The sequence below is a fragment of the Symphodus melops genome (genome assembly GCF_947650265.1).
Source record: "Symphodus melops genome assembly, chromosome: 1".
NCBI lineage: Eukaryota > Metazoa > Chordata > Actinopteri > Labriformes > Labridae > Symphodus > Symphodus melops.
The window spans coordinates 22,187,114-22,205,758 of NC_136691.1; the positions used below are offsets into that span (position 1 = coordinate 22,187,114).

At 45.4% G+C, this 18,645-nt stretch overlaps 1 protein-coding gene across 1 annotated transcript; it reads left to right on the forward strand.

Moving 5' to 3' along the window:
- The first annotated feature begins 815 nt into the window (after positions 1–815).
- LOC306834488 (NLR family CARD domain-containing protein 3-like) lies at positions 816–12,848 on the forward strand. Its single transcript, XM_079360410.1, has 9 exons — positions 816–1,296; positions 1,553–1,675; positions 6,403–6,549; positions 6,806–6,928; positions 7,209–7,438; positions 7,581–9,477; positions 10,631–10,807; positions 11,251–11,427; positions 11,721–12,848. Exons 1-9 carry the CDS (start codon positions 1,169–1,171, stop codon positions 11,725–11,727), a joined length of 3,009 nt encoding a protein of 1,002 aa, XP_079216536.1. The 5' UTR covers positions 816–1,168; the 3' UTR covers positions 11,728–12,848.
- The last annotated feature ends 5,797 nt before the right edge of the window (positions 12,849–18,645 follow it).

An 18,645-nucleotide genomic window follows, 5' to 3' on the forward strand; every position in this document is an offset into this window, starting at 1 on the left:
TCTTTCAATCAGGGATGGTTCTCGTGTGTTTCTCAGTTTCCTTTTTTTTTAAAGCTATGACTGACGATGAGTGGGGAAATTAAATCTGGCTGTGTGGGATTTGCTGTTTACCCACAATAATCAACTGATTAAATCTGTCTTTAAATCATTTATCACTATTGTTAGTGTGGAAACACATCCCAAATCTGTTAAAGGTGTAGGGACAGAGACAGAACAACTCTGCACACGACGTACAAGCAGCCATTGACCTCCACTTTTACAGTTGAACAGTGTTGACGTTTGATTTGAGACGAAAAGAAAGTTTCAGGACGGGAAACATCGACAGGTTTTATTATTCAAACTTCAGGTCCATAAAGTTTTAAAAGACAGTGAGAGAGAAAATGTTGTTCTTTAATCTTTATGAAAGCAGGACGGTTAAAACAAAAGAAGAAATCTTCTCACTGCAGACTGTGAGCTGAACGCAAACGAAAAGTGTTATCTGCTTATTGAGTTTGATAAATCTTATCAGTCAATGAACCTGTGTTCACAGGAGGCCAAAGAGGACTCATGTTAGAGGGGAGCAGACGTAACTATTTGACTGTTTGACCACAGAAACTGTTTGGAGACAGATTAATTAAAGAAGTGTTCAAGGCTGAGAGAGTTTACAAATCTAACTCTCTGCGTCACACAAACCCACACAAACCCACACAAACTCAAGTGGTTTAGCTCAAGGAGGGTGGGGTAACACTAACCATGTGATCCAGGCTCATAGGGGTGGAGTGACACTGAAAGTGAGACGTCAGTTCAGAGTTCATTTGAAGTCGACAGAAGCGATGCAGAGAAGTAAAGAAGGCGGGTGAGAGTCTTTAATCTTCACTTCTGTGGTCTCAGTTTTCTACCTGTGAACTGAACACAGAGTTTCAAATGAAGTCACAACTGGGATTATTAAGAACTCTGACTGCTCTGGATAGATCAAATCAAACTCAAACTCATTTTTAAATTTGCTTTTGTGATTTTTATGATGTTTGAATGACATGTATTTTACTGAACTTGATGTACAACATGTTGATCCGCCTTGGCTGTTATAAATGTGCCATATAAATAAAGTTGACTTGACTTCCTGTTTGCTTGTGTTGCTCTCTCAGTGAGTGTTTCTGTTCCTCCTCTCAGACCGACCTCAGATCAGAACATGGATGTGTGTTTAGAGGAGGACGGAGCCGAGTCTCCTGTACCCAGCTGTGTGTCTCTGAAGAGTGATTGGTCCAATGATCACCCTCTTATAACCTTCAATAAAGAACCTGGACCCTCACACACACAGTAAGAAAATCAATCTGCTAGCTTAAACTGTCTGATTAAAAGAGAAATTATCTTTAAAAATCCTGTTTGATCCATATTTCCTGTTTGTCAGATATTTTGTTTGTGCTGTGATCTTTTCTGTTTCACTGCTGTGTGCAGGTTGGTCATTAAAAAAAACATCAGCTCGTCTGGGTGCTCAGACTTCTGTTTTTTTTGTTACTGTGGTATCTAAAGAGGTATTTATATGATGGAAATATAAAAACCTTTGTTATTGCAGATTTGAGTGGAGCAGACAGAGAGCAGAGTCTCCTGTACCCAGCTGTCTGTCTCTGAAGAGTGATTGGTCCAATGATCACCCTCTTATAACCTTCAGGAAAGAACCTGGACCCTCACACACACAGTAAGTCTTCTTACTAACGCCTTGTCTCTTCGGATGTTTCCTTGTGGGGTCAGTCACCTTGTAAAGCTGTGATCTAATCTCAGAGGACTCTTACAAACTGTTGAAGCTGCTTGTTATCCTCCTTCTTCTCATTAGTACGTTATTTACCAAGAGAAGACGGCCCCTGTTTGTTGTTGTCTCTGTTTAGTCTTTTCTATCATCATCTGATATGATACTGTGTGCTCAGATGTAAGTCTTTACTTCAGAGGAGCTTTAATTGTCACGTTCCGGGTAGGAAACAGGGAGAGGAGGACCCAAGTGCAGAATAACTAATAATTTATTTTAACAAAAAGATAAAACAAAAACTTCCAAGGAAAAATCCAAAACGTTCCGAAAACCAGGAGGCGAAAACACAGGGAGCAGGAAGAAGCAGCAACCAAAAACGACGACATATGAAAGACACTGACAATGACAATACAATGAACCAACAAGAAACTCAGGCAAACACAGAGACTAAATACACAAGGGGTAATCAGACGCAGGTGATACTAACGAGACAGGTGAGGAACATCAGGGTAATCACAAAGGCGGGAAACACAAGAAACAAAGAACACCAGACCAGAACACTGAAGACAAGTACAAAGTAAAACCTGACACTGACACCACCAAAACCAGATCTACAAAATAAAACAGGAAACACTAAAGACTAGACTTAAAACACAAACTCTGGGGCCCGGAGGCCGAACAGGCACGGGAGAGAGTTCAGGTGAGCGGCCCGGAGGCCGAACAGACACGGGAGAGAGCTCTGGGGGGCGGCCGGGAGGCCGAGCAAGAACGGGAGAGAGTTCAGGTGGGCAGCCCGGAGGCCGAGCAGGCACGGGAGAGAGGTCAGGTGGGCGGCCCGGAGGCCAAACAGGCACGGGAGAGAGTTCAGGTGGGCGGCCCGGAGGCCGAGCAGGCACAGGAGAGAGGTCAGGTGGGCGGCCTGGAGACCGAGCAGTGAAGGGCAGGACCTTTTCCAAGGGCCCAGGAGCCAGCCCGATTAAAGACGAAGGAACGTCTGGTGTCGGCTGGACTGCAGAGGAGGAGACGTCAGGAGTCGGCTGGAACACAGAGGGAAGCTCAGGTGTCGGCCAGACCACAGAGGAGAAGACGTCAGGTGTCGGCCAGACCACAGAGGAGAAGACGTCAGGTGTCGGCCGGACCACAGAGGAGAAGACATCAGACGTTGGGAGGACGTCAGGCATCGACTGGGCAGCCAAGGAAACGTCGTTGAACGTCGACCAGACTGCCGGATCACAGAGGGAATGTCGTCGGACATTGGCCAGACCGCCGAGGGAAGCTCAGGCGTCGGTCGGATCACAGAGGGAACATAGTTGGGCGTCAGCCGGACTGCCGAGGGAAGCTCAGGTGTCAGCCGGACCGCAGAGGAGACGTCGTCGGGTGTAGGCCGGACCGCAGAGGAGACGTCGTCGGGCGCCGGCCGGACCAGCGAGGAGACGTCGTCGGGCGCCGGCCGGACCAGCGAGGAGTCGTCGGGTGTCGGCCCGTATGCCGAGGGAACCTCAACTTGATGACGACGGCGTTCAGCAGGCACGGGGACAGGAAGCTGACAACGCTCTGCCGAAGCTGGTGGCAGACGGCGTTCAGCTGGAACGGGAACAAGCAGACGGCGCTCTGCTGGAACGGGAACAGGAAGCAGACGGCGCTCTGCCGGAACGGGGACTGGAAGCAGACGGCGCTCTGCCGGAACGGGTACTGGAAGCAGACGGCGCTCTGCCGGAACGGGGACAGGAGGCAGACGGCGCTCTGCCGGAACGGGGACAGGAAGCAGACGGCGCTCTGCCGGAACGGGGACAGGAGGCACACAGCGCTCTGCTGGAACAGGGACAGGAAGCAGACGGCGCTCTGCCGGAACGGGGACAGGAGGCAGATGGCGCTCTGCTGGAACAGGGACAGGTAGCAGACAACGCTCTGCTGGAACAGGGACAGGAAGCAGACAACGCTCTGCCGAGACTGGTGGCAGATGACGTTCTGCAGGAACAGGAACAGGAAGCAGAGGCTTAGTATCGGGCTGATGCTCCGGGGAGCACAAGGGCAGAGTTACTGGGGGGCTGGGCAACCGGGAGCCACGGCGACCACCTCTCCTTTTGGGGCCACCACAAGTGCCAGTAAAAATGGCCAGGCGGGTGCCATCAAATGGAGACTGCTCCGACTCAAAAGTGCTCCGTATCGAAAGCAACATGTTTTGAAAATAACGAATCTTTGAAAAACAGTCCATGGAATCTAAATCTTCCGCTGGGTCCATGATTGGTTGGTTCATTCTGTCACGTTCCGGGTAGGAAACAGGGAGAGGAGGACCCAAGTGCAGAATAACTAATAATTTATTTTAACAAAAAGATAAAACAAAAACTTCCAAGGAAAAATCCAAAACGTTCCGAAAACCAGGAGGCGAAAACACAGGGAGCAGGAAGAAGCAGCAACCAAAAACGACGACATATGAAAGACACTGACAATGACAATACAATGAACCAACAAGAAACTCAGGCAAACACAGAGACTAAATAGACAAGGGGTAATCAGACGCAGGTGATACTAACGAGACAGGTGAGGAACATCAGGGTAATCACAAAGGCGGGAAACACAAGGAACAAAGAACAGAAGACCAGAACACTGAAGACAAGTACAAAGTAAAACCTGACACTGACACCACCAAAACCAGATCTACAAAATAAAACAGGAAACACTAAAGACTAGACTTAAAACACAAGACAGGAAATAAACTAGCATGCAACATAGGAGGACACAGGGAAACACACTCAAGACTAAAGTAAACACACTAGGAACATACATACACAGAACACGAGTGAAATAATGAACTAAAACAAGATTAAATACAGAACAAAAACCAAACCATGACATTAATTCTTTAGCTGGACTTTTTGAAGGGACTTTAAGACCTTTTTGATCCAAAGCAGCGGGCCGCAGCTAACAGCTAACAGCTAACTGCTAACTAATAAATTCAACAAAGGAGAAAAATGCTACACAACAAAACCAACGCTGGAGACATCCAGCAGTTTATCTCCTCTGTCACATGTGACTCTTTATTACAAGAACTCAATCAAGCTTTGTTTCAGAGAAGGCTGTGATCGGCGAGGAGAAATACAGACGTAAACAATCAGCTGTGTTACAGTCACTGGTTTAAACACGGGGGAGTTTTGTTTGCCGACGTAACTCGGGAAGTGACGATTCTTTCAACCAATCAGCGGACTGCAGTGTTTAGCTCCACCTTTTCGGATCAGCTCGATATTCTTGGCACCCCAACAGAAGGGTCCCAAAAAGTGGGACGGTACAAATCGGTTATTTGGGAATCTTTCCCGGGATTAGTCTATGGAAATGCCACAAAATGTGCACCGTACCGAGATGAACTGAGCCGGACGGATTGGTGGAAACGGGGCTTTAGAGAGGGTAGAATTGGTCTGAGGGTTGATGGATTTGGTGGATTTGTAGAGTTGGACGTCGTTGGTGGAACAGTGTAAATGGAGACCGTGGCGGTGGATGATCTGACGGAGGGGGAAGAGGTAGAGGACCAAGCACTGAACGCTGAGGGACACCTTGGGACAGGGGGGCGGGACAGGAGGAGCAGGTGTTAATGAAAGTGAACTGTTTGTGGTCTGTGAGGTATGATGTCAGCCAAGTGAGGGCATCGTCGGTAATGGAGAGAAGAGATTTTAGGCGGGAAGGTCGGATGCATGGTTGATAGAGGCGGCAGTGAGGTCCAGGAGGATGAGGATGGCGAGTAGGCCAGCGTCAGAGGAGGAGGTCATTCGTGACTGAAAGGAGGCCAGTTTGAGCGCTGTGGTCGGTACGGAAACCAGATTGAAATTGTTCGTAGAGGGAGTTGTTGGTGAGATGGGACTTGATCTGGGGATGCAACAGCACGTTCACAGAGCTTAGAGAGGAAAGGGAGGTCAGATATGGGCCAAAAGTTTCAGATGCCATCAGGGTTGAGTCCAAGCTGAGAGAGTTTAGAAACATAACTTTGTGTCTCTCTCACACACACACACACCCCACACACACACACACACACACACACACGCACAGAGTCCACCTCAGTAGACTGAACATTTCAGTACGGATACTAACCTCTGGGATTTAGGCAGTATGGATCAGATGCATGCTTTCAGGAAATGAATATTATTTTACCACCCACAATGCTGTACGAAATTAACCGTAAAATGTCACGTGTGCCTCCAAGTCAAAACAAACGAGGATGGATTCATTTATTCAAATTTTAATCTTGAATAAGAGTCTCTTCTAAAATCCCTCTTTTTATTTAACAACACATGTAACTGCATTATTATAAAACTTAAATAAAGATTTTAATGTACGCGTCTTTATTGGTTTATTTGACTTCATATTCATGACATTTTGACTTTTATTCTTTGATCTGTATTGTATTTGTTTATTTTATTATGATTTTATTTTTGTTTACCTGACTGTATATGTGTGTTACTCGTCTTGAATAAGTGTGTCGTTAGATCAAACTGGGGCTTCACGTTTAAACTCATTTTTAAATTTGCTTTTGTGATTTTTATGATGTTTGAATGACATGTATTTTACTGAACTTGATGTACAACATGTTGATCCGCCTTGGCTGTTATAAATGTGCCATATAAATAAAGTTGACTTGACTTCCTGTTTGCTTGTGTTGCTCTCTCAGTGAGTGTTTCTGTTCCTCCTCTCAGACCGACCTCAGATCAGAACATGGATGTGTGTTTAGAGGAGGACGGAGCCGAGTCTCCTGTACCCAGCTGTGTGTCTCTGAAGAGTGATTGGTCCAATGATCACCCTCTTATAACCTTCAATAAAGAACCTGGACCCTCACACACACAGTAAGAAAATCAATCTGCTAGCTTAAACTGTCTGATTAAAAGAGAAATTATCTTTAAAAATCCTGTTTGATCCATATTTCCTGTTTGTCAGATATTTTGTTTGTGCTGTGATCTTTTCTGTTTCACTGCTGTGTGCAGGTTGGTCATTAAAAAAAACATCAGCTCGTCTGGGTGCTCAGACTTCTGTTTTTTTTGTTACTGTGGTATCTAAAGAGGTATTTATATGATGGAAATATAAAAACCTTTGTTATTGCAGATTTGAGTGGAGCAGACAGAGAGCAGAGTCTCCTGTACCCAGCTGTCTGTCTCTGAAGAGTGATTGGTCCAATGATCACCCTCTTATAACCTTCAGGAAAGAACCTGGACCCTCACACACACAGTAAGTCTTCTTACTAACGCCTTGTCTCTTTAGACTTGAGCAGGCGCTTCTGTACATTTAGATTTAGTCTGGCACCATCTGAATGCAGCTAAAGCCCAAGTAGTGACGTGTGTCCACAGTACACTTGAGAAAGCGCAGACAGCTGGAAGGTTAAAAAACACTGCAGACTGTGAGCTGAATACAAACGAAGGTGTTACCTGCTCTCTGTGATCATCTGACTGTTTAGATTGTGTTCAGTAAATCTTCAGTCAACAATTGATCTAAAGACATGTCTTCACAGTGATCCGAAGAGGACTTATCTTAGAAAGGAGCAGACGTCCTGTCCTGTGTGTCAGGACGTCCTGAAGGATCCCGTCTCTTCCAGCTGTGGACACTGGTTCTGCAGACAGTGCATCACCTCATACTGGGACCAGTCTGGTTCAGCAGGAGACTCGTCCTGTCCTCTGTGTGGAAAAAGATCCAGAACAGGAGCTGGACCGCAGACAGTCAGTCAGAGCAGCACTGAACAAAGTAAGACTGCAAACCTTCTGTGATCTCCTCCTAAAACAGGACGTTTATTGGTCAATGTAAAAAGTCTAGAAATTAAAACTTTTTACTTCTTTTACAAAAACATCTGAAAACAATAATCAGATTCTATCATTCTCTCTTTCAGTCGATAGAGGTCAGCAGGAGGTTTTAGATCAACATAAGGTCAGTCTGAGGACGAGATGTGAACGTGTGACTGAAGGAAGTGATGAAACAGGAAGTAGAATCCCCCTCAACAGGATCTACACTGAGCTCCATATCACAGAGGGGCAGAGTGAAGAGGTGAACACCCAACATGAGGTGAGACAGATGGAGACAGACTCTAAAAAGAAGAAGACCGTCCATGAGACTCCAATCAAGTGCCAGGACATCTTTAAAGCCATACCCGACCAACAGGAACCAAAGACAGGAGCTCAACCCGACCAACAGAAACCCATCAGAGTGGTTCTGACAAACGGCGTGGCTGGTGTTGGAAAAACCTTCTCAGTGCAGAAGTTCACTCTGGACTGGGCCGAGGGCTCAGAGAACCAAGACGTCAGTCTGCTGATCCTGCTTTCATTCAGGGAGCTGAACTTGGTCAGAGATGAGTGCTACAGTCTTCTTGAGCTGCTCCGTGTTTTCCATCCAACATTACAGAAGGTGGCAGCAGAGACGCTCGCTGTCTGTAAACTGTTGTTCATCTTTGACGGCCTGGATGAAAGCAGACCGTCATTGGACTTCACAAACAGGGAGGTTGTGTCTGATGTCACACAGAAGTCATCGTTAAACACACTGTTCACAAACCTCATCGAGGGGAATCTGCTCCCCTCAGCTCTCATCTGGATCACTTCTCGACCTGCAGCAGCCAATCAGATCCCTCCTTCATGTGTTGACAGGGTAACAGAAGTACGAGGCTTCACTGACGCCCAGAAGGAGAAATACTTCAGGAGGAGGTTCAGTGATGAAGATCTGTCCAGCAGAATCATCTCACACATCCAGACATCCAGGAGCCTCCACATCATGTGTCTGATCCCGGTCTTCTGCTGGATCACTGCCACAGTTCTGGAGCACATGATGAGCACAGAGCAGAGAGGAGAGCTGCCCAAGACCCTGACTGACATGTACTCACACTTCCTGCTGGTCCAGACAAAGAGGACAAAGAACAAGTATAATGAGAGACATCAGATGAGTCCACATGAGCTGACGGAGGCCGACAGGGAACTTCTTCTGAAGCTGGGGAGGCTGGCGTTTGAACATCTGCAGGACGGAAACATCATGTTCTACCAAGAAGACCTGGAGCGGTGTGGTCTGGATGTCACAGAGGCCTCGGTGTACTCAGGAGTTTGTACTGAGATCTTCAAATCAGAGTGTGTGATCTTCCAGAAAACAGTCTACTGCTTTGTTCATCTGAGCGTTCAGGAGTTTCTGGCTGCAGTCTACATGTTCCACTGTTTCACCGACAGGAACACAACAGTACTGGAGGCTTTTCTGGAGCGAGAAAACAGTAAACAAGACGACAACGACGACGAAGACAGTGACTATATGGAATACGATGGCAGTGTTGGCAACGACGACTACACTTGTTTAAATGTTTTTCTGAGTAAAGCCATGGAGGAAACCCTGAATAGTAAGAACGGTCACCTGGACCTGTTTGTTCGCTTCCTTCATGGACTGTCCCTGGAGTCAAACCAGAGACTCTTAGGAGGCCTGCTGGGTCAGACAGACCACAGTCCAGAAATGATCCAGAGTGTCATCAACAATCTGATGGAGATGCACTTTTATGATATCTCTCCTGACAGAAGCATCAACATCTTCCACTGTCTGACAGAGATGAACGATCTCTCAGTCCATCGGGAGATCCAAGAGTTCCTGAAGTCAGAGAAGAGATCAGAGAAGAAGCTCTCTGTGATCCACTGCTCTGCTCTGGCCTACATGCTGCAGATGTCCGAGGAGGTTCTGGATGAGCTGGACCTGAAGAAGTACAACATAACGGACCAGGGACGACAGAGACTGATTCCAGCTGTGAGGAACTGCAGGAAGGCTCTGTAAGTCCAGATGTGATGAGCATTATAAATCAGTGTCACATACTAATTTACTCATTTTAATAAAAACTAAACTTAATCATCACTGTTTACCAAATACTGTTCCTCTGTTCATTTTCAGGAGGAATAGTCAGTCGTAGTTTTTTTTTCCCCCACTTTTTTTTGGTAATGTTTTTTAGCTTTTTGTCCTGAGTTCAAAAATTGCTTCGGTAGTTTTTTGTGTGTGAACACATTCAGGAGGGAAGAAGTGACCGAGATGGCTGATAGTATAAAAAGTGGTTAAGTGTAACTTTTTGTAGCGATACCACAAACGGCCTAATGGGTTATATACAGCTTCAAGTTACATTTATATGTAACTTTTTACACATATAAATCGTTTTTTATCGCCCACTAATAAGACAACGTTTAACAGATAGATGTTCACTGACTAACTAATGTGTATAAAATTTAACCCTAGTCCGATTTTCCTTGAAAGTTCCAGCCTGAGTCATTTTATTTGCGTCCTCACTGTTACAGAAATCAACAGTACAAACTACAAACTCATCACACACTCCCACTCTAAGGTAGTGACTGTAGTTTGTAGGCTGGAGACACTCAGACTCCTTCAAAGACTCTCACGTGTATGACCTCTGACCTCCTCTGGAAACATCATGGCGGTAAATTTCCAGTATTTCAGCCGACATTGATGCCATATGAGTATGATGAGCAGGCGAGGGAAAGTGAGCAACAGGTGTAGTTCACCTGACGACCATGAGGTATCACATGGCCACGTCAGGCTAAAGAGAGATATCGGATGCTGTGAGCGCCCCCTGCCAGTCTCTGCAGGCATTACAAATCAATCATGAGCATCATATCTTAAATTCTAACAGAAAAAACATCTTGTTAGCAGATCCTTAACTTGACTACATTTTATTCTTTTATGATTTCTTTGATTTCTGGGTCATTCGGCAGCAGTGTCTGTATTTTCCCGTTTCTAGAAGTGAGACAGAAAGCACAAGACTGAGATCATCCTCCTCCAGAGTTACTGTTCAATGAGTTTCAAAAAGTAAAGTTAAGACCAAACAGGAGATTTCAAACTGTTTAATTATTAAATGTGAGACGTAAATATCCAACGCTTGTTTTGTACTGTAAGTCTCTATTGTATGTGTCACGACAGATTTCATCACTGTGGACTGTCAGAGACTCACTGTGAAGTCCTGGCCTCAGCCCTGAAGTCCAACCCCTCCCATCTCAGAGAGCTGGACCTGAGCCACAACTACACGCTGCGGGACTCAGGAGTGAAGCTGCTGTGTGAGGGACTGCAGAGTCCAAACTGCAGACTGGAGTCTCTGAGGTCAGATCACTGACTGTAATATAAACTCAGCGGTCACTTTATTAGGTACAGCTGTTCAACTCAAAGCTTTTAGGCATGCAGACATGGTCAAGTCGAACTTCTGAAGTTCAAACTGAGCTCCAGAATGAGAAAAAAATTGTTGTTGAAAAAAGTTGTTTGCTGGTCTGAGTCTTTCAACAACCACTGATCTACAAGGATTTTCACTGTAACCATCATAAGGGTTTACAGAGAGTGGTCCGATAAAGAGAAAATATCCAGTGAGCACCTTGTTGATACCAGAGGTCAGAGGTCAGAGGAGAATGGCCAGACTGGTTCAAGCTGATAGAAAAGCAACTCAAATAAGCACTCGTTACGCGGGCTGGGAAGTCTCATGATTTGATTTTGATTCCTTATTTACAGTATATACCTGATATATTTTTTTATTTCTTTTATTCTTTATTCAGATTGAGTGACTGCCCTTTGACAGAGATCAGCTATTCTTCTCTAGCCTCGGCGCTGAAGTCCAACCCCTCCCATCTCAGAGAGCTGGACCTGAGTGACAACAACCTGCTGCAGTATTCAGGAGTGAAGCTGCTGTGTGATCTTGAGAAGAATCCAAACTTTCGACTGGAGACTCTGAGGTCAGGCTCTCAAGGTTCACGGTTGTCCTCTCTGTCTGTGTGAAAGTCACGGAGGCCATGTTGTTCAGCAGCTGAGCAGGGTGTCATGTCAGCTGCAGAGCTGATGGGACAGAACAACGCTGTGTGTGTGTGTGTGAGTGTGTGTGTGGATGTGACACTCCCATAACACCGTTCTGTGTAAAAGTACAAAGGTGGAGTGAGGGCAGAGCTTCATTACAGCGCTGTGGGGGAAATCTGATGACAGGAGTCAGTGTAGAAAATGATTTCTGTGATCTCTCTTCTTCTCTCATTAGATACTGATGATCATAATGAGAACGATCAGGACGCAGAGAGGAGCAGCTGTGTCCTGATGACCCACAGAGGACGAGGCTGCAGCTCCACTGTCAGACTCAGAGTCGAGTCCAGCATCAACCCTGAGTGATCCTCCTGACTGACAGAGTCTGCTCAGAGTTCACAGACTGCTCTGCTGCTGCCGCACACAGAGACCCCTCCCCCCTCGACCACCTGCTCCACCTGGACTCTGCTTTCATCTGGTCTTTTATTTCTTTACAGTCTCTGAACCCAAACCAGTCACATCCGAGTCAGTTAGAACTATAAATCAGTTGAGAGGCTGTGTGAAGGCGCCGTCTGGGCTGATTACTTTCAGTTAAAGCTCCATCACGTTGAATGATGGAGAATCAAAACTCATTTAAAGGTTACATTCATAACTAATCTGGACGCTGCTGTGATGGGCATCAAGTTACTTCTGTTTCTGGCTGTAGCGTATGTTGGAGTCTATTTAGTGTGGTATGATATTATAGTATGATATACAACCTGCCTGTGTAAATGTCCCTGCTCTGACGCGCCGGCTGGCAGTCAGGGTATTTACATCAAGCGCACTCTGAGGGCTGTGACATCACCGAGCAACATCGTCTGATCGTCGGACTTTTTAAGAGAAGTGCATACATGAAACTGTCTTCAGTTAACGAGGATATAAACTTTGAGTGTTGGTGTTTATCTTCATCTTCTTATTTGTTCATCAGAAGAAGATTAATACTACTGATTAATAACCTACTCTTCGTGTTTTCGTTTGCTCTCGTTGTTCACTGTTATACAGACTTTACTGTTTTCAAGGTTTTATTTACCTAATTATGTGAATCAGGCGCCATGTTTGACATTACATGCTCTTTATATCATTGAGTAGGGAGACCTCTGCTGGATATTTCGCTGAAGTGTTTTAATCCTATGATAAGGAGCATGTCATTGATAATCTATTAACTTTCTTTGTTTTTGTCTTCTTTAGAAAAACACGCTCTGGCTCAGTGAGATCATTGTTCTTATTGGATGTCATTAAATAGACCTGGGCTTAATGATCTATTTCAAATGAAGGCAAGAACGCACATTTATGAGTTTGATTAATTGATTAAAATTAAATTATTTTGTTTAAATTAATTTTAATTAATCATTACAACTAATTCTGGTCATTTTAAGTTTCAATAGGTGAGAGTTGGACATCTGAAAATCTGAGCAGCATGTGAGCTTATTCTTAAACACATTTTCATATTTCATCTTCTTTGTGGTTATGGATGTTGGGTTGTTTCAATGATTTCTATTTACTTTATATATTTAATACATAAAATGATATGTATATATAGATATCAAATATATATATATATATATACAAAAACATGGATAAGCTTGAACAGTCGTCTGATGTATGCATCACAGTGTTTTTAGCAAAGGCTAGTCCCCAGTAGGGCTTTTAGCTAACAAAAAACAATACACGTTAAAATGTTTAAAAATAATAATACAGATTAAAATGAGTGAAAACAATGAAAAATGGAGGTAAGAAAATAATACAGAGAGAGCACAGTGTAAAAACTAAATATGCTGAATTAGCCCTAATGTTGCATTTCAAGTGGTCTGGCAGTGAGTATCATCATTTGGCTCAGTTTGAGCCAAATGATGTTCAGTTGAATGGGATACAGACGCTGTTTTGTGACGTTGCTCGAGTGGTGGATCTGATACCACCTTGTAGTCTCGTCTTACAGAGCAGTTGGGGAGCAGCGTCATTTAGACATTTTTAACTGAGTGCAAGGGGAAAAAAAGGAGCAAAACGTAGGATCTTATATTTGTTTAGAATTTGGCAGTGATGATATCTTGTTCCCTTCTTGTCAAGGACGTTAAGGCTCGGTTAAAGAGACTCTCTATGGCTTTAATTGATGACAGGTGAGGCTGGGACCACGTGGTTAAGCCGTAAGATACATGTGAGAGAAGCATGAAGTTGTCCTTGTTGCTGAAATGTGTGACATACTGTAAATAAACTTGACTGGAGTCGGTCGTCTTTCAACTGAAAGGTCAGGCGTTGGATCCACATGTGATGTGTAAGAGCAGAAAGGCACACGGGACTCAGGTGTCAGGGTGTCAGAGAGAGCTCAGGTGAGGGCGCCGCGGGGAACACACAGGATTTCTTTTGTTACTTTTTGTATGTGTGAACTTTATTCACAAGTCGTATTAACTTCATTACTGAGTTTTGTTACATTAAACTTGAAACAGGTGACATTAGTGCTGCACATACATGAAGTACTGTAAATACCATTCATCAGGCTTCATTAACAAACCGTCACACTTGACTGAATTAACAGGCTGTGAAGTGCTGCGTGCAGAACAGGTTCAAACACAGTACTTCAAGACCACATGGTGACGTGTTCCTGTCGTCCTCTACACGTGTAGCACGTGTTGTTTCCTTACCACAGTTACATCACTGATCATCATGTTTTATCATAGAAGGATAGAACAGAAGGCCTTTTATTGTCATTATACACATTGTCCAATGAGATTACTTGGCTTCCCCTTAAAGTGCACACAGCTAAAAACAAAAACAAGAAGAATATAAAGGAAAGTTAAGGTAAGGTGGGATATGTGTAGTAGGACTCATTTACAGTCAGCAGCATACTTTGAATGGATATGACACACATCAGATAACTTATTGCACTGTATGAGATGTAAACTATAGCAGGGTATAAAAATATGAATATTTGCACTGTATGAAATGTAATTTTAGCTGTAGTAGTGTTTTATCATGTTTTCAACATCTGCTCAGCTCTGTTCTATCGTCTCGTTTAGTCTTTAAAGCAGGTTTTATTTTATATTGAATGAACACTGATTACATTCCTCGTATGTGTGAGTGGACCTGCGGACAATAAACGACCCTGTGACAGATTTGTACATTTGATTCAAATGCAGCTCAATGGGACCAGACCAGATTGTGGTGCCACTCAAGGTGGAAACCTTTAATAATAATCATTGAAAATGTCTTCAGGTGATACTTCTGGTTCGACAGACTGACCTGAGTGGCAGCTGTGTCGCAGTAACCAGCTCATGAAGTGAACTGTACTTTGACCTTCAGCTCTGTGTCGTCAAGGAGCATCAGGAACACAAAACACAGAAACTGGAATACTCACAGGATTGTAATGATTCAGGAAATACATAATATACCCATTCTGTATCGTTTGGAGACGATACTGTGAGCAATCAATCAATCAGAACAACAAATGGCAAAAATCTGTTTTCTCTGCACACTCTGACAGATCAGTCGAATCAACCGGGAAGTCGGGGCTCGACCCTCAGCTCCTGCAGCAACATGTCCAATGTTCTTGAGCAACACACGTAACCCGAAGTTTCTCCTCCCTCTGCTCCTTCATCTGTGTATTATCAATGTGTATGAATGGATGAGTTAACACTGATGGTCTCTGTACACGTGTGGGTGTGACCTGCAGGGTCAAAGAGCTGTGATTCGTCAGAAGACGAATGAAGACTTACACAAGCTCAAGTTCAATCACCACGTGTACACACACACACACACACACACGCACACACACGTACGTACACACACACACACACACTGCAGTCCTGCAGGTGTTTGGTCGGTTTAAGAACAGATAATAAAAGCTCAGGACGTGAGAGACGTCTGTACTTCCTCATTGATCCACCCCTGATCATCATCCGGACCCTGAAGTCCCACATCTGCGGTCCTCCTCAGACTTCAGCGTGTTCACCCCGGTCAGCTGTAAGTCGCTCGTCTCTCAACAGGAAGGTTGAGGGTTCAGTTCCCAGCTCCTACAGTTACTCCTGCTCTCTTCACACAGCAGCAGCCTCTACCACGAGTGTGTGAGTGAGTGGGTGTGAGCTCATGTGATGGAAAGACGAGAGAAGAACTTTACAAGATCAAGTCCATTGACCTTTGACCTCTGAAGGTCATCCTTGGAGTTATTTCATCTTTAGCCTGTTCTTCCAAACAGAGTCCAAATAAAGAGCACAGCGGTTGCACAGAGGTTTTTGTTTTTTTTATTGAAGCATCAAGCTCGTAGCACAGATATATTTAGCACATCTTGACCATCCAAAGAACAGCAAAAGAAAGAATTAGAACAGCAAAGTTTCTGTCAGTACATCCCGATACATCCTGCACCCACGGCCCTCTCTCACCCTCCCTTCAGGTGATTCAGAGAGAAAGTTATTAAAAAAAAACACAACATGATTCAGATTGAAAGGTAATCATCCCCGAAGCCCAGAACACACTCGAACCCAACGACAGAATTAAAACATTCAGACGACAAAGGGGGGAACAAACGAGGGAATATTGGTCCGCAGCAAAAATACAAAATCTGTTTTTTGTATAAAACTCTTTTACCGTTCAACTGCAAAAATGCTTTTTGAGTTCACTGTATATAAAAAAAAATATATATATAGCAATGATGCCCACCACAACGGCTAAAAAAAGAACCTGATCCGAGGACAGTCTGCGCTCCACTGCTACGAGGATTTCTCCCCCTAAACGTGCGGGTTCAAAACAAAAAGGACCCGTAGCGTCATGGCGGCCGGTTCAGAACAGTTCACGAAGGAGCCGAGATTGGTCGTCGGGAAAAGAACGAAGCCACTCCAAAACGCCATGACAGACACACCCGTCGACTTCACCGCCTGTTCTCACGTGAACTGGACCGCCGAGCGCACGGCTACAGGTTCTGATCAATGGTGGCAGGTGTTTGGAGCGCGGGGCTGAAAGCAGGTGGTGATCCGGCCGGGTCCAGATTCAGACTGCGTTCTCTAGCAGGAGAAGAGTCGTGAAGGAGAACTCAGCGGCAGGCGGGGAGGACGAACCTCGGACGATTGTTACCTTCAGTAATAAATAAGAAACCTAACCTGCTGTCAGCACTCGTCCACAACTTTGAAAAATGAAGAAAAAAATGAAGAAATAAAATACACAAATCCCCACCTAACCAAAAAAAACCCCACACATCAGGATGCAGCAGTTTGAACTACGGCTGCTCCAACAAGAGGAAGACGAAGCACATCGACAGGAAGGAGGAAGAGAGCTACACCACACGCTCAAGCAGCACGGCACTAGTAGTCACATGCACCATGGTGTCACAGGAGTTTCCCCCTCCATGGACAAAGAGCGACAAACAAAAAGAACAGAAAACTGCTGGGGGAGTCACATTTCGGACTGATCCGCTGCAGAAACCGTCTGGCCACAATAAATGTAATAAAACGGCAGTTTTATGAAACGGTTACATGTGGAATGATCCGGGGTCTCCCTGGCATGCTCAGACCGGCGGGCCTCTATTGTGCGCTCACAGGTTTCTGTATGGGGCGGAAAGAGACAGAGACACGCTGATATAATGTGGCAAGAAGAAAAAATGCTTTGCTGGGCAACTAAGCAAAAAGTGTCTGATTCATTATTTCCCTTTCAGAGCAGAGCGGGGCCGCAGCTCGCCGGGTCACGGTCTGACTCTGAGTGGGGGAGGGGGGCTTGGATCATGGCTGCTCAATCATTGGGAGCGTCTAAAAGTGCGTGTGTGTGTGTGTGTGTGTGTGTGTGTGTGTTCTTCTGGAGTTGTACATTCAGCTCAAATTCAGTCCAGGCTTTTCTCTAAAGACGCGTACATTCGAAAGGTGGAGGATGCGTGTGTGTGTGTGTGTGGTGAATATTACAGGAGCCTGTACAGGACAGAAGCTTCCTGTAGACGCAGCAGGAGACACCATGAACGTCTTCAGTGATGGAACAGATTAAAAAGCTTCTTTGTGTCTTTGGGGAGAAGCGTTGAGCGTGTGATGACCTCGTACCCACGGAGAGCGAAACATCCGGGGACAGATATGAACGTTGTTGTCTGGGTGATTTAGTGTTTTCATGAGCACTGATACAAACACACAGGCGTGCTCAGCTTTAATACCATGTGACACGTGGCGCCTCCAGAGCTTCGCTTGGACCACCTGTTCCACCGGCGTGCGTCCGTTTATTTCACCTTCTCTCCCCCCGTAAGGACCAAAACTCTGCGCTGAATTTAAATCTATATTCTGGTCTTTTTTTTTTTTACTGTGAGACGTCGTTAACATGCCGGCCAATGAGGAAGGACACGAGAGCGCTCAGTATCATATGTCACACATCATCTGTGTCTGTGTGTGTGTGTGTGTGTGTGTGTGTGTGTGTGTGTGTGTGTGTGTGTGTGTGTGTGTGTGTGTGTGTGTGTGTGTGTGTGTGTGTGTGTGTGTGTCTTCATGATCCAAATATGGTGACCGTCCCCGTCCTGATTGCGGAGGAGCACGATCTGAACGTGTTCGGGTGTTTGGCGTCACAGCAGAGCAGGACGCCGCAGACCGTTGATCACATGGTGGAACGTTAAAACGGCCAGTATGGCGTTCGTTGACGAAGCGACAACGACTACAGAGGCGGAGAGCTCGCCGTGACTTCTACATTCAATCAAGATGAGAGAGAAATTGATTGGCCGTCTTTTCGTACCGTCAGGTTTTGGTTTTTTTTTAAAGTGCACTGAGAAGCGGCTGGTGGGTCGGTGTGAGACGGAGGCGGGCTGATCTGAGCATGTCAGGGTCCTGGCCTAGTGTGGGCGGAAGCCTTGTCTGTGGGGGATGAGGGGGGACACCTGCAGGAAGGGACCGTGGTACTGGGCGCAGGTGGACAGCCTCAAACAGAGCGCCTTTAATTCCTCTACATGCACTTCAAGATCACAGCAAGAGTGAGCTAGAATATCGAAACAGAGAAAAGAGCTTTCATGCAAGAGATCTAAGTCACAGGAACAACAATGCAAACAACTCAAACTGGAGGTTAAAGTAGGGCTCGCCGCTGCCTCGGCACCGGGACCGTCTGAACGACAGCAGCAGCAGCAGGAGGAGGAGGGGAGGGGGGCGACGAAGGGGGGGGAGGAGGACGACAGGCTCTCTTGT